The sequence below is a fragment of the Scardinius erythrophthalmus genome (assembly GCF_964197995.2).
Source record: "Scardinius erythrophthalmus genome assembly, chromosome: 12".
NCBI classification, from domain to species: domain Eukaryota; kingdom Metazoa; phylum Chordata; class Actinopteri; order Cypriniformes; family Leuciscidae; genus Scardinius; species Scardinius erythrophthalmus.
In genome coordinates this window covers 14,544,797-14,559,782 of record NC_138232.1, presented here as the reverse complement: position 1 = coordinate 14,559,782, position 14,986 = coordinate 14,544,797, and the positions used below count along the sequence as shown (strand labels likewise).

General features: G+C 34.7%; 1 protein-coding gene across 2 annotated transcripts in view; it reads left to right on the top strand.

Annotated features, from left to right (window-relative positions):
• Positions 1-3,926, top strand: part of rgs4 (regulator of G protein signaling 4) — a 17,912-nt gene extending 13,986 nt beyond the window's left edge. Inside the window, exons 2-6 of one of the 2 annotated variants that reach the window (XM_081380574.1) lie at positions 1,137-1,208; positions 1,512-1,628; positions 1,805-1,866; positions 2,586-2,749; positions 2,847-3,926. In XM_081380574.1, coding sequence (XP_081236700.1) covers positions 1,165-1,208; positions 1,512-1,628; positions 1,805-1,866; positions 2,586-2,749; positions 2,847-3,095 — 636 coding nt within the window. In that variant the 5' untranslated portion in view covers positions 1,137-1,164 and the 3' untranslated portion in view covers positions 3,096-3,926. Of the gene's footprint in view, positions 1-1,096; positions 1,209-1,511; positions 1,629-1,804; positions 1,867-2,585; positions 2,750-2,846 lie in introns of those variants that run through there. The other variant, XM_081380573.1, reaches the window with a different exon arrangement.
• Positions 3,927-14,986: the final 11,060 nt, after the last annotated feature.

Genomic DNA, 14,986 nt, shown 5'->3' with positions numbered 1-14,986 from the left:
AATGCTTCCATAAATTTTAAAATGAAGTGCATTTCCTTTGTGAGAGGGTAATAGATGATCTTACACTGACCTGACATGATCTGATAGCTCTGTAAATCAGGGTAATGATAGCCAGTGATTAGCAGTCTGTTCCTGTCTCCATATCATTACAGAATTTGGCCTTCTGCCTTTTCCTTTTGGTCTGTAGTAAATTATTTTTTTCCATTGAAGAGATTTGTGTCTTGACTTGATCAGTTCAAAATAATAATGGGGTCTTGATATAAAGGAAGTATTTTTTTAAGGATTTATTGGAATTTATGACTTCAGTTGCCTTGTGCACAGCTTTATTCTCATTTGTAGTGGTCCTAATGTGTAATATTTATTTCTTCTTACAGATCGATTTCTTAAGGTCATTGAGGGGTACAAACAAGTTAAACTGAGCATGGAGACCACAAGTATTTGACAACTTAGAGAATGTTGCTTCTCTGACCTTAAGGGTTGCATGGTGTCAGTCAAAGTGTTTACAGTAAATACATTTTGTCACTGTGACTGTTTGTTCAGACCGCTCTGGTGAATAATGGCAATATTATGACACAAACATGACATTTATAGAATATAAGATTTGCATAAAAAATATGAGTGGTTTTAATTAAAAAAAGAAGTGTAGAGAACTTTAAACTATACTTGGGTGAAAAAAATTAAACCATATGAAGCTTAGTATATAGCTCTATAAATGACATATTAAGTTCTACTACTACTGTTTTTTTTCTTCCATTTAATTTTTTTTATTATTTCATATTTTTTTTTATTATTTTTTTTTATATTTAAATCATTTTATTATTTTTTATTTAATTTTATAGTTTTGTGAATGCGTTAAAAAAATGAAGTGAAAGTACACCACAAAAAATCCATCACATGTTTATTATACATCATAAATTGATTTAGGTTCAACAAAAAAAAAATAAGTTCACATCAAACTCCTTTCCTTTCAAAAACTTTGGAAATTACCTTGGTTTTGCATCTGCTTGGTTTCTGCCTCTGTTGTGATTGGCTGGCTCTTCTGTTGTGAAGGCTGGGGCTGTATAAAAGAAGAGTTGTAGGAGGAGACTGCATTGAGATTGTGAGGATCTGCTTTGTGACACACTCTTTTTCTGTAGCGTTGGATTTGTATTACGCACCAGCACCATGTGTAAAGGGCTCGCAGACCTGCCCGCAACCTGCTTAAAAAGGTATGAATATGCTCATTGCAAATTATAGATGATATTCTTTATTTTTAGTTCAATGTTTCAAGACTTTATATGTTTTTATACTCTGTATACTCTCAAGTAGACAGATATTTCAATATTTGTTTTAAGTAATGGAAAAAGGGAAAGAGTTTTATTATGCTTGTAGTAAATTAGAAGCAGTTGTTTGAGAGAAATTTAGGAGAAAAGACGCTACTTTTAAGTTACTTTAGCTTTCCATAATTTTGTTTTTCACAGTAGAGTCTTTAAAACCAAAATATTAATTTATTTACATATTTTCTTCAACAGCGCCAAAGACATAAAGCATAAGATTGGTTTTCTGCTTCAAAAGCCAGATCCACCTCAAGAGCAAAAGGCTTTGAAGGAGAAAGAGAAGGAGAAGGCGAAGGTCACAGAGGTGAACAGGTAAGGCTGGAGCAACATGGCTATTATATTATATTATATTATATTATATTATATTATATTATATTATATTATATTATATTATATTATATTATATTATATTATATTATATTATATTATATTATATTATATTATATTATATTGAACATTTTGGTTATTAATTCTTCATCTGATTGTAGAATCTCTTCTGCTGAAACTGAGAAATGGAAAACATCATTTAACAACCTGATCAAAAATGATGGTAAGTTTCCAGATTATTTGGTTATGCAATGATAAACAAAAAAAAATCTGCTCCTGATTAAATCTTAGAAACCAGCATGTGTTAATGATGAACAGGCAGCGGCTTACAAATGGCTTAATAAGTAAGCCTGAGACTTCTGCACTGCCCCTTGTTTATTCGGCCTTGTATCCGCTGTCAAGGAGCCCCTGGCCTCATTAATGTCACTGTTAAAGGAGACTATGTTTATAATCGCTCTGACAGGCCATGACCATATTTTTCTCACGCTCCAGAGCGCGCGTGCTACGTGTCCGCAGACTGCACTGGTGGCCCCTGAAGAGCTTGAGTGTTCTGCTCTGGTGGGCTTCAGGGGTCATCAACCACTAGGGCAGTCCTCAGAGAATCCCCTCAGACTCAAAGCCTTGACCTCTTCATTCCAAAACCTCCTCAGCATCCGCTCCCTCTGAATAATGAGATTAGATGCAGATTTGAATGTCTTCAGAATTCTATTCTATTCTATTCTATTCTATTCTATTCTATTCTATTCTATTCTATTCTATTCTATTCTATTCTACTGTATTCTATTCTATTCTACTCTACTCTATTCTATTCTACTGTATTCTATTCTACTGTATTCTATTCTATTCTACTCTATTCTATTCTATTGTATTATATAATTTTCTATTCTTATTTAATATTTAATATTCAGTGTATTGAGTCTCACTTAAATTCTTTCCTTTCAGATGGTCGGAGGGCTTTCGCTTCCTTTTTACAGTCTGAGTACAGTCAAGAGAACATTGAATTTTGGGTGGCCTGTGAGGATTTCAAGCAGACATCAGTGGACAAGATGAAACTGAAAGCTAAAATGATATTTGAGCGTTACATTGATGCCGATTCCCCCAGTGAGGTGAGAGCACTGCTTGACTGCACTAGGTCTATTCGCTTATCGCATATAAAATGTCCTCATAAATCTCCATTAATCTTTTTTTAAATTTTTTTTTTAGGTGAATTTGGATTCGGCCACCAGAGAGCAGGCTAGGAAGAATCTGGAAAGGTGTGACGCATCATGTTTTGATGAGGCTCAGAGTAAGATCTTCACACTCATGGAAAAGGACTCGTACAGGCGCTTTCTGAAATCCAAACTGTTCCTGGAACTGTCTCAACCTCTGACGCACAACAAAACCTGTAGTTTAGAGAAGAAAGGAAAGCAACACTTTTCTGACCACAGTCAGTGCCTGCCTAGTTATGCCTAATCTGACCCTAGATGAACAAGGTGTAGGACGAACTTTGCCATAATGTGATTTCCATTCACTTTGGCTTTGTAACGCTTGTTCATGTTTATGAATAAAAAAGGTTGTAAGCCAGAGCCAAACTAGACATCATTAGATGGTTCAGCCATTGTGATCGTACACATTTGCCACTTTTAGCTTTGCAGCAATGTCGTGACATCTTCAGAGTGAAAGTCATCCTCTGAACGGATTTTATGCAGGCAGTGCTTTTACTGACAACAACCCCCCCCCCCCACATGTATTCAACCTTAAAATTCCCTGAATTGGCTTTGGGAAAACAATACATGTGTTGTAGTTTACAACTAAGTGACTGTTACAGACGGAAAAATTCTTGTGCTTAGGATTTTATTTGAGCTACGATGAGAATAGCATCATCATCATCATCATCACTAACAATAACCAATTGTATTCTCTTTAACCTTTTAATGTCATGTAATACGAGTATGTATATATGTTAATGTATAAGCTCTCTTAACTTTGAAGGTGATGTAATTTCTTTCTCCTTAAAATGTGAACTTTCCAGCATTTTATTTTTCTATTGGCCATCCATCATAATCCACAAAATGACAAATGAATGTGATAAATGTGCATGTGCAATGTATTAGCTGTCATTGCCAATCATTCACGACGCGTTCTGTTGTGAAACTGTGTCTCGGCTGTAAGGCGGACTTTACATGTCATATCACAAATGCTCCGGTTTGAATAAATGGCCACATGTGAGATGTTTACATATTTGTTTACTGGTATCATATTTATTTTTGTCATATTTATGAATAAAATAATATCATAAAATTCAAATGGTCTCCGAAATACTTACAGATCTAACAGACAACTGCTGCATTTTACATTTTGAAACAAATTGCATTTGAAGATTTAGTCTTGAAGGGTTAGTTCACCCAAAAATTTCACCCAAAAAAAAGATTTTCGTTCATCTTCGGAACACAAATTAAGATATTTTTTATGAAATCTGAGAGCTGGATCACTCCTCTATGGAAGCTTGTTTCCGCCACTGAATAAAACATTTTAAAAGATAATTGCGACTTTTTATCTCACAATTGCGAGTTTACATCTCGCAATTCTGACTTTATTTCTCAGAATTGTGAGATATAAAGTCAGAATTGCGTGAAATAAAGTCAGAATTCTGAGATATAAAGTCAGAATTCTGAGATATAAAGTCAGAATTGCGAGATATAAAGTCGCAATTGCGTCTTATAAAGTCAGAATTCTGACTTTTTTTCTCGCAATTGCGACTTTATATCACGCAATTCTGACTTTATATCTCAGAATTCTGACTTTATATCTCAGAACTCTGACTTTATATCACGCAATTCTGACTTTATAACACATAATTGCGAGTTTATATCTCGCAATTCTGACATCTTTTCTCGAAATTGTGAGATATAAAGTCCAATTCTAAGGGGGAAAAAAAAAGACGGACTTTTTTTTTTTTTTACAGAATAGTTCATATCTCACAATTCTGACTTTATAACACGCAATTGCGACTTTATATCATGCAATTCTGACTTTATATCTCCCAATTGCGTGATATAAAGTCAGAATTCTGAGATATAAAGTCAGAATTCTGAGATATAAAGTCAGAATTCTGAGATATAAAGTCAGAATTGCGTGATATAAAGTCGCAATTGCGAGAAAAAAAAGTCAGAATTCTGACTTTATAAGACGCAATTGCGACTTTATATCTCGCAATTCTGACTTTATATCTCAGAATTCTGACTTTATAACACGCAATTGTGACTTTATATCTCGCAATTCTGACTTTAAAACACGCAATTGCGACTTTATTTCACGCAATTCTGACTTTATATCTCGCAATTCTGAGAAATAAAGTCAGAATTGCGAGATGTAAACTCGCAATTGTGAGATAAAAAGTCACAATTATCTTTTTTTTTTATTATTTTGTGGCGGAAACAAGCTTCCATACTCCTCCATAGGCTTCTAGGTTGCTGGCCCAGAAAGTTAGTAAAGACAATGTTTAAAATAGTCCAAGTGACTACAGTGGCTCAACCATAAGTTTATCAAGCGATGAGAGTACTTTTTGTGTGCAAAAAACCCCAAAAATAACACCTTTATTCAACTATTCATTTTCTTCTGTGTCTTTACTAACTTTCTGGGCCGGCAACATAGGAGTGAGCCAGCTCTCAGATTTCATCAAAAATATCTTAATTTGTGTTCCGAAGATGAACGAAAGTCTTACGAGGTTGGAATAACATGAGGGTGAGTAATTACTGACAGAATTTTCATTTTTGGGTGAACAAACCCTTTAACAATTTTGAGCATATTGAGGGTTTTTGAGAGAGCAAAGAGCCATTCATATAGCTTCAATAAATAGTCATTTAAATAGTAAAGAATTGTTTCTGAAAACCATTTGACAAAAAATGCTACAGTCACATAATCTGTATAGAATGTTTTTTAGTATTTACTTTTTAAGTATTAGTATTTAATTAGGTTGCCATATGTATCTCATTACTGAAAAGTTTCTCATTACTGGAAACATTTCCTCCACCAAATATATTAAAAGCGTCATGCCAATAATCATCTCAAAACACATGATAATGACCCTGCATGTAACTTGAGTGTGACGTAATGGAGGATTGCAGTACGTTTGTGGATGTTTAGGACATTGAGTGAAAGTGTACAGGAAGTTCAGATATCTCAAAAACTATAAGTTCTCTCATGGGCATTTCTCAGATATTCCTAAAAGACTATTTGAAACTGTCTATCTCACTAATATTACTTATTATCTAGTTGTATTGACACATTCAGAAAAGTATTATATTCATAGTTTAGTATTTCTCCTTCCTAAAGTACACTGATAAAGAATGATTCAAAGGCAGAGGTACAACTTTTCAATTCGATTCACATTTATTTGTATAGCCAATGCTTTTCTCAATCGTTTCGAACAGTAAAAGAAAAGGTTACCATGACATAGTCAACGTGAACTTACATGCAAACACATGGTTGTTATTAGGAGTGTTGTTAAGATGTCGATGAAAGAACAAGTTGTGAGAGAACAAACAATGATATTTTCTTTAATCCATTCAATCTGTCTCATGCAGAGAGAGATTTTTTTGTAAGAAATCAAAGTGCTCAAAGAGGCTGAGCAGGAGTGGGTTCTTTTTGAGACGACTACAGGATGGGAACATTTAGTTCTGATCTCTTTTGAAGTGAAAAGCGGAGAAAATCTATGGATGTAAACAAATTATGTGACCTCTTCAAAGATGCATTACATTCAAAGGAAAGCATAAACACAAATGAAGTGATGAGTGAAAATGATGAATGTGAAATATTGCTGTACATCTCACACAGAGCTGTAGCCTACAAAGGAAATGTTTTTTTTTCCAAAGTTTATGATGATTGAAAACACGATTGAAGTAGCAAATGATCAAAGAAGCTGTACTGAAAATCATTTAAGAATGAAGGCAGCGAGGATGGACTTTTATCCCATATTCTGGATTATTATTATTTTTTTAATCAGGACCCACTGCAGTGAAACTATAAAGTAGCAGAGCAAGGGTTGCCATTATATGCAAATACTCTATTTTTCTCAGCATTATTTTTTGAGAAAAATATTCAAATGCTCAAATCGAAAATAACTTCAGCAAATGATATACCATTTTTGGCTTATTTCAAAACACTCTTTATTGTAGCAATAAAGCCTTTCTTGCTTTTAGCATTTAAACAACGTATGTCCAGCAGCTACAATATTGAAAACATGTTTCTTTACACATGCTTCAAAACAAGTCTATTAAATCTCACTTAAGGAAAATGTATTTCTACACAGACATCTTCCAGCCAAATGTCTAGTGTTTCTAGTGGAATTTTTAACCAGATCCTCTTTTTTAAAGAGTATATAATCCATCTCCAACTTCAAACTAATTAATTTTATGTTAAAAAAAGATTGAATCCTTTCAACAACAACAAAAATATATATATATATTTTTCTCAATTTTAAAATATAATTGTTATTTTGAGTATTGATCATTATAAAAATGAAAAAATATTCTATTATATTTATAATAATAATAACAAAAATGATAATATTTATATATTCTTTTAATGAGTACGCCTTAGATCAACTTACCTCAGTCAACCCTTTTGAAACAAGGATATAGTATTTTGCAGTGCATATAGCAACACATTGTTGTTTAGTAAAGTGTTGTGGTGGTGCTTGTTTTGGGAACGAAAATAAATTCAAAAGGCCCTTTTTACCCCAAGGGGCCTTTATAGCTGCTTTGCACCCTGCTTTCTGTTCAATTAAATTCAGCAAAAAGGAAAGTGCAAGTGGAATTGAGATGATGACTTTGAGTGAAGGGCATTATGGATGCTTCCATTATCATCACAGTCGTAATTTGCATAAACGATGGGCAGACGTTTCAGTTATTTGAGTCCCATAATGTGCTCACACACCGTGTTCAAAACAACCTACAAAAACAATTGAATCACTATCTACATAGCTGTTTTACATTCCCAAAAGAAATGTGTGACTTCTCAGCACCCCTCATCTACACTGACATGACATGTGTTGCCTTTGCCCGCAGTCCCAGAGGAGCAAACGAGCGTCTGGTTGAGCAGAGAACAGGCTGTTTTTCTCGAGCGATTTATCTCCTTTTCTCTGTTCTCTTTGGTGGCAGGATCTTGCTGCAGGACAGAGTCTGCTCATTATGGCTCAGCACAGGGCTTGATGTAATTACACTCTTCTCTGGCGCTTCAGGTGCTGCAGTGCCTGTTTGATCTGTTTTATTGGAGTGGGCAGCTTTTGAAATGGCAGAAACATACACTCGGAACAGCATTGGACTTGCTTGAAGCAAAAAAAGAAGAGATCATAATCTGCATATGAAAATTTAACAAGGAACACTACGGGTTGAATGAGAGTCCAGTTTAACAAGGTGCTGTTTGTGATGGTTCTGTGCTTTCTAAGAATCTAACGGTTCTCAATCCCAAAATGCACCACAATAAGAAGCGTTGACATCCACTATACAGGGAATAAGGGGGTGATTTCAGACACAAAGCACTTTTGGGTAACACATAATACGATCCCCCATTAATGCATTAACTAAAGATGAGCACTATATTTGTTACATAATTTACTGATCTTTGTTTATGTTAGTTAATACAAATGCAACTGTTCATTGCTCTGCATGTCCATTAAATAATATTAACAGATACAACTTTTGATTTGAATAATGCATCAGCAAATATTGAATGAACATAAATGCTTTAGAACTATTGTTTGGTCTTCAACTACTAACATTTAAATGAATCATCTGATACAATGCAATTGTGCACATATTTTTACATTTTACTTATAATGTAATTTATTATAATATGTACATATCATATTGCTTACACTTTATTTCGATAGTCCACTTTAGACATTCTACTAACTGTAAGTAACTTTTCAACTACATGTCAACTCTAATTAGAGTATTAGTAGACTGTAGTAAACTGTTAGGTTAGGATAAGGTATTAGGGTTTGGGTTAGGAGAATAAGTTGACTTGTAGTTGCCAAGTTACTTATAGTCAATAGAATGTCTGTGGGACCAACAAAATAAAGTGATAGCAAATATTAAGCAGACAGTCTACTAATCCTCTAATGACAGTTAGTTGACATGTAGCTGCAAAGTTACTAGAAGAATGTCTAAAGTGGACTATCGAAATAAAGTGTTACCATAATATTTATTATTATTAAAAAAGAAAACTGTAAATAATTACAGCTGTGACTAATTTATGTAATTACATCTACATCTACACCGTTAACCCTTCCCTTACTCCTTAACACCCTTAAACCCAACCATACCACCAAACCCATGGCTGGACTGGCCATTGGGCATTCAGGGCATTTTCCCGGTGGGCCGACGTGCTTTTTGGGCCGATACATCTCATACAAAGTTTTTATTATTATTATTTTATTTTTTTTAACGGCCCATACAATTTGTACATCGGCGGCCCATTCGTTTTGTTTTGTTTTGCTTAATTGGCGGCGCTGGGTTTGTGCCGGTGTAATGCATTGGTCAAAAAAAGTCAGCGTTAGTTTTTTTTTTCTGACAGACCAGCCCATGAAACACGTAGATCAGCGGCCCATTGGCTCTTTTCTTGATTGACACTGGGCTGGCCCAATCACAGCTTTAAATGAGTGAGCGAGCGTGCAGCAGTGTCAGTGTGTCAAAATAGTCAGCGAGATGGAGAAGAAACGCAAGGAATGTGCAGAGAAATAGCGTGAAAAACCAGAACCAGGCCCTTAAAGCAGACACTGTAAACTGTGTCAAAATATATGTTTTCTGACCTTCATCAGCTCCTGCGGCAGATGAGGATAGTGAGGACGGAGGATCAGGAGAGAGATGAGAGAGTGTAGAGCCTGCGGTAAGCAGAACTACTTTCAAAACACTTAGGCTATGTCATGAGTGTAGGAACCCATAACCCAGTTACAGATTATTTCCACATCTGCATAGTTGACGATTACCGCAATTCACTAGAAATTTAATGAGAGGCGTTTGTAAACCATGTTTTCCACCAAAATAAAAGCTTGATGCAGTTTGCGTCAAAATAAAAGATTATGTGCTTATCTATCTATAGAAATTGGTACAACACTAATTATGAAAGTTTCCTTTATTTTTTAGTGCATTTGTTTTACAAAATATGGCTATTACTGTCATCGGATTAAATTATAACTATTATTATGTAGTAGGTGTAATGTAAATAGACACTGTAACTAAAAGAGGTTTGAATTTTTCCTTGTTTAATTTGCACACTGAATATGGGTTGGAACTTTTAATTTTGAACTCTCAAAGTGCACCAGATTGACGAATTTAACATTAAAATGCACAAAATGTTCTCACGGCGGGGCATGCCCCCAAACCCCCCTAGATGGACTGAGGTCCCACCACCATAGTTTTAACAAAAATCCTGTAAGAAACACTTGTATTGCTATGCCAATGCAGCTTATAGCTTGTTTCAGGATTCATCACTGTGTAGTATAGTTCAACTGTATTAATAAATGTCAAATTTTTACTTATTTCATCTGTTAACTCTCACTCGTTCCTTTACTCACTCATTACATGACATTAGTGGTTTTAATGAATAGGAGTTGGTATGCATATAATTAAGGGCGTGCTAAGATGGGTGGTGTTTATGATCATATAGTGGGCTGGTCTGGGCCAAAATGCCCGGGCCGATTTTTTGTCCCAGTCCAGCCCTGACCAAATATAACCTTTACCTGTAACCCACCTCAATAGCAAAAGTGTTTTGCAATGCAACATCATAACAATAAGTACACTTATTTTTTACAGTGTCCTTTTTACAATGTTGTATGCAGTGATTAGTAATTATAATAAATTATGCATGCAACTAACCCTAAACCAAACCCTAATCCTCTCTTAGTTACTCTTTAGTTAATTATTAATAATAATAATTATTATTAATCAATACTTAAATGACACTAAAACACATACACCCAAAAATAAAGTGTAACCCAATTCTTTTTTATAATAAAGTTATAACTATAATATAAAGTGACCATATTTGTCATTGTTAGTTCATGTTTACTATTGACAAATGTTAACAAATGGAACATACATTTTGCAAATGATATGCATCAAGCTCTATCCATATAATAGCACTGTTTGGTATATTTAGTATTTAATTTTGTTTGCTAAAACAACAACAACTGTTTTACAAGCCAAACTTACCAGTTCAATATTTAAATTTCCTAGAATTTATATCCTCCTATGTAAATCTTGGTAGCCATCAAAAACACTGCACATTCACAGCTGTCTCTTTAATGAGAGCGGTCTGGTTTTACTACGCAAATGGCCATATGAAGTGAGTATTTACAGAGCATTATCTTGCCTTCCATCTGAGCCCTGCACGGTCATTATCTGGTTCCTGGTTTTGTTTTTGTGTATTCGAGCCACATTTGTTTCCATTTGTGTGCATTCACAAATAGCTGGCACAACACTATTGTGCCAAAAGGGCACGATTAGCATCCTGGTCCACGTCTGGTTTGCTATCCTTGAGGGGGCTTTCCATAGACGAAATGGTTTTTATATTGTACAAACTGTATATTCTATCCCCTCAGACTAACCCTACCTAAAAATCTACCCATCACAGAAAACTTTCAGATTTTTTACATTTTCAAAAAAACTTTTTTTTCTCATGGGGACCTCAATTTAGGTACCCATGCGTCAGGGGCGTAGCCAGAATTTTATTTTTGGGGGGGCCAATCTTAAAATGAGGGGGCAACTAATATATTTAAATATATAGGCCTATATATATATATATATATATATATATATATATATATATATATATATATATATATATAGGCTATATATAAATATAGCCTAGGCTAGCGACATAGCTCGGCGATTATTATCTTTAACGTGAAGTAGCCTACGAGGGCGATTATAAAGTGTCAATCATGTCATCTTACTCAGCAAATATATAAAGAGTTTGGTTCCAAAATTAAATATATAGCCTATATATATATGCTATATATAGGCTATATATATATATATATATATATATATATATATATATATATATATATATATATATATTTAGTTCCCGCAAAAATCTGTATTGTAGGCTATCTGGTCGGTGTTAAAGTCATTTTTAATTTTTCGTAAAATGCGATATCCGTGGCAGTCAGCGCACCATTCCACGCTTTGTAACCCGTAACGGCGGCGCTTTGAAAAAACCCGGCATCCTAGTTTCCCTTCTACTTTGTAATCCACGAAATAATAATAATAATAATAATAATAATAATAATAATAATAATAATAGCCTAATAATAATAATTTTGACGGCACTGGTGACCCTATGGTGGTTTCTGCGGTGGGGGAGAAACGTAGCCATGATCGAAATCTAATAATTTAGGCTACTTGAGGAGATTAAGAAGATGAGGCACGCGGGAGGAGGACAAAATCTCGACTGTTGCTTGTTCTCACCATAGACTGTAAAAAAATGGTTCTCACACGACAGCATCAAACTTCTGTCACGCTGAAATTTTGACCCCAGGGGATCTTTTGAAAAACTTTCAATTGTTTTACTCAAAGTCAACGAAAAACCAAGCAGGACCAAGCCATTTTACAGCTGATCGCTGTAAAACAAAGTTCAGGAGGTATTTCTTAGGGATGGTGATTTAATGTCGGCTATTTTTAGTCCAGTGCCTGTATAAGATTAGTATTGACCAAGTTCCGAGGCTGTCATATGTGGATCAACTTACTTTGTTGTGTATTTCAACAGTTAAAATATGAAAAATAATTTGTGTATTGATTCAATGGATTAATTGCATTTTGGAAAAAAAAAGTGTCATGAATTTATTGCATTTTGAGGGGAAACTAATCCTTTATTATATTTTAGAATATTTGAAAATCAAATATGGATTTAAATGTTTTTTTTTTATTATTTTTATAACCTAAATATGCTATGTGAAAGTTTGAAACAAAAAATAGTGGTTTTCATCTTTCCACTCTCTTGGTAAAGAAAACACATTATTACTCAAATTAATCATAATGGATTTAAATGTGTGGTCATCACTGGTTGTGAAGGCGGTTCATCAATTGCAAACAAGTCATTGCCCATTGTGCCGATCTGAGTCGAAGTCTCACCGCTATTCCTGTGATGAAATATACGTTTCTGTCTCCTAGCCGCTTCACTCGCTGTCGTCTTGTAGTAAGCTGAAGCAAACTCAGATGTAGATGGCTTATTTTCTCCTTCTCGCTCATCTTTTCGTGCGTAATATTGCACTTTGCACAACGCTGCCATTCACCGCATGAACTCTCGATAATCTTCACGCGAAGATGACGGCATAGGTTACGCACAACACGTCAAATCAAGTTTGAAAACAGCCGCATTTTACCGCGCAGTATTTTGATTGGTCAATCTATCAATTAGACTAACACATCAACAATTTCTTATTTTTATTATTTTATTTTAAGCAATCAGAAATATGAGGGGGCCGGACATGTAAATGAGGGGGCCTAGGCCCACCCAGGCCCCCTCGTGGCTACGCCACAGCCATGCGTATGTGTGCATTCAGGTTGAAGTCCCCAATGGATAGAAAAACAAGCACGCACACACACACACACGCACGCACATTTATACCTTGTTATAGCTTCAGCTCGAGCTGTCTTTAGATTGGCATTGACTCCTGGATAAGATTTAATATTGTTTGGCCTTGATATGGTTTGAAACATGCCTGTTGTACATAGTTTCAACACTGAGGTAACGCCACCACGACTGTGTCTAATGAGCACTGCCATAAAAAGAAATTTGGCATGTGAACTGACAGGCTATTTGTTAACATAGTGGCCATAACAAGCATTTGGACATATAATGCATGAATTTCTTTGCATTATATAACAAAATATCAAACTAAGTGGCATTTATTTTAAAGGAATACAGCACAAACACACATTTCAAGCTAAACATTTGACAATAATTACATTCTACAATAATAAATACAAGCTTGTTTAAATTATAAAACAATATATTATTCAAATTGTAGATGGAAGTTATTTGATGGGCTTGGGTTTGGAGGCAAGTTCTTTATTTTTATTAACAACTTTTTACTTTTATTCAGCAAGGATGCTAAAGTGACCAAAAGTGACAGCAAGGACTGTCCAAGAATCCAAGAATCCAAAAAAAAAAAAAAAAAAGAATCACGGTTTCATCAAAAATATTAAGCAGCACCACTTTTTCAACATTGACAATTATAAGATATGTTTCTTGAGCAGCAACTCAGCATGTTAGAAGGATTTCTGAAGGATCATGTGACACTGAAGAGTGTTGAATGACTTGAAAATTCAGCTTTGTCATCAAAATATATTTATCCAAACACTGGTTAAACATAATAGCAAAACTGTTGCAGAAATGTAAGTTCAGCTCTAGGAAGAGCTCTTGCATCATTTGTTTGCATATGTTTCAGATTGGTGTGATATATACTAATACAAATACATTCCAACATTTATTGAGTGTGACAAATTTTTAAGCATCCAGAGTTTCTGAATACGATTTAGGGCCATGTGGTTTTGTAGCCTACTTAATTTAATATGCTTATACGCCTTTTTAGTCCCTTTAACCCTTTTCAATTGAGCCTAACTTAAGTAATTTAATTTGTAAGTAAAGAATAAATGGATGTGTGCTGTTTAAATAAAAGGAGTTCTTATAAGTCTTTGAAAAGAGCAGTACAAACAAATACAATTTAATAAAGAACGGTTTTGGTGATCCTGACTTTTAGTCTGGACAAAGCTAAATGGAAACGCTCTTTTGTTTGGCATTTAAGAAAAGGCTGCTTTGTGAAACAACTCAGTAATGGTTGAAGGAATGTATTTTCACTTCCGCCAATCCTCAAGGGGTTTGACCCCCATTATGAGTCATACATCTATTTCTAGGAGTGAGAGTGGTAATGAATGTGAACATGTTTGTGTCTGACACTGTTTACTTTGGCAACATCCCATTGCCCATCTGCTTCATCTCAATTTTCCACCTCTCCCGAGCTCTTTCTTTCTTCTTATATCTTTCTATTCTTCACACTGATGCACTCCATCTTATCATGGTTGTGTGAATGAAACACTCTGTTCGAGAGGCTAAATGAAAAGGCTGAGAGTGCTTTCCACGCAGGAAGCCAGGAAGCAGCCGCATTATTATTCAAATTTGGCATTTTAACAATGTTCTTCTGGGAATACAAATATTGCTGAAATTCGCATGATTGCCGAAATGGAGTACCATTAAGCAACTTTGAGTAATTCCATGATTATTCAGAACAAGAGGAGGAAAACAAAGTAAATCCAAGTGTCTGAATTACATGGTAATTGTAAAGAAAAGGACAAATT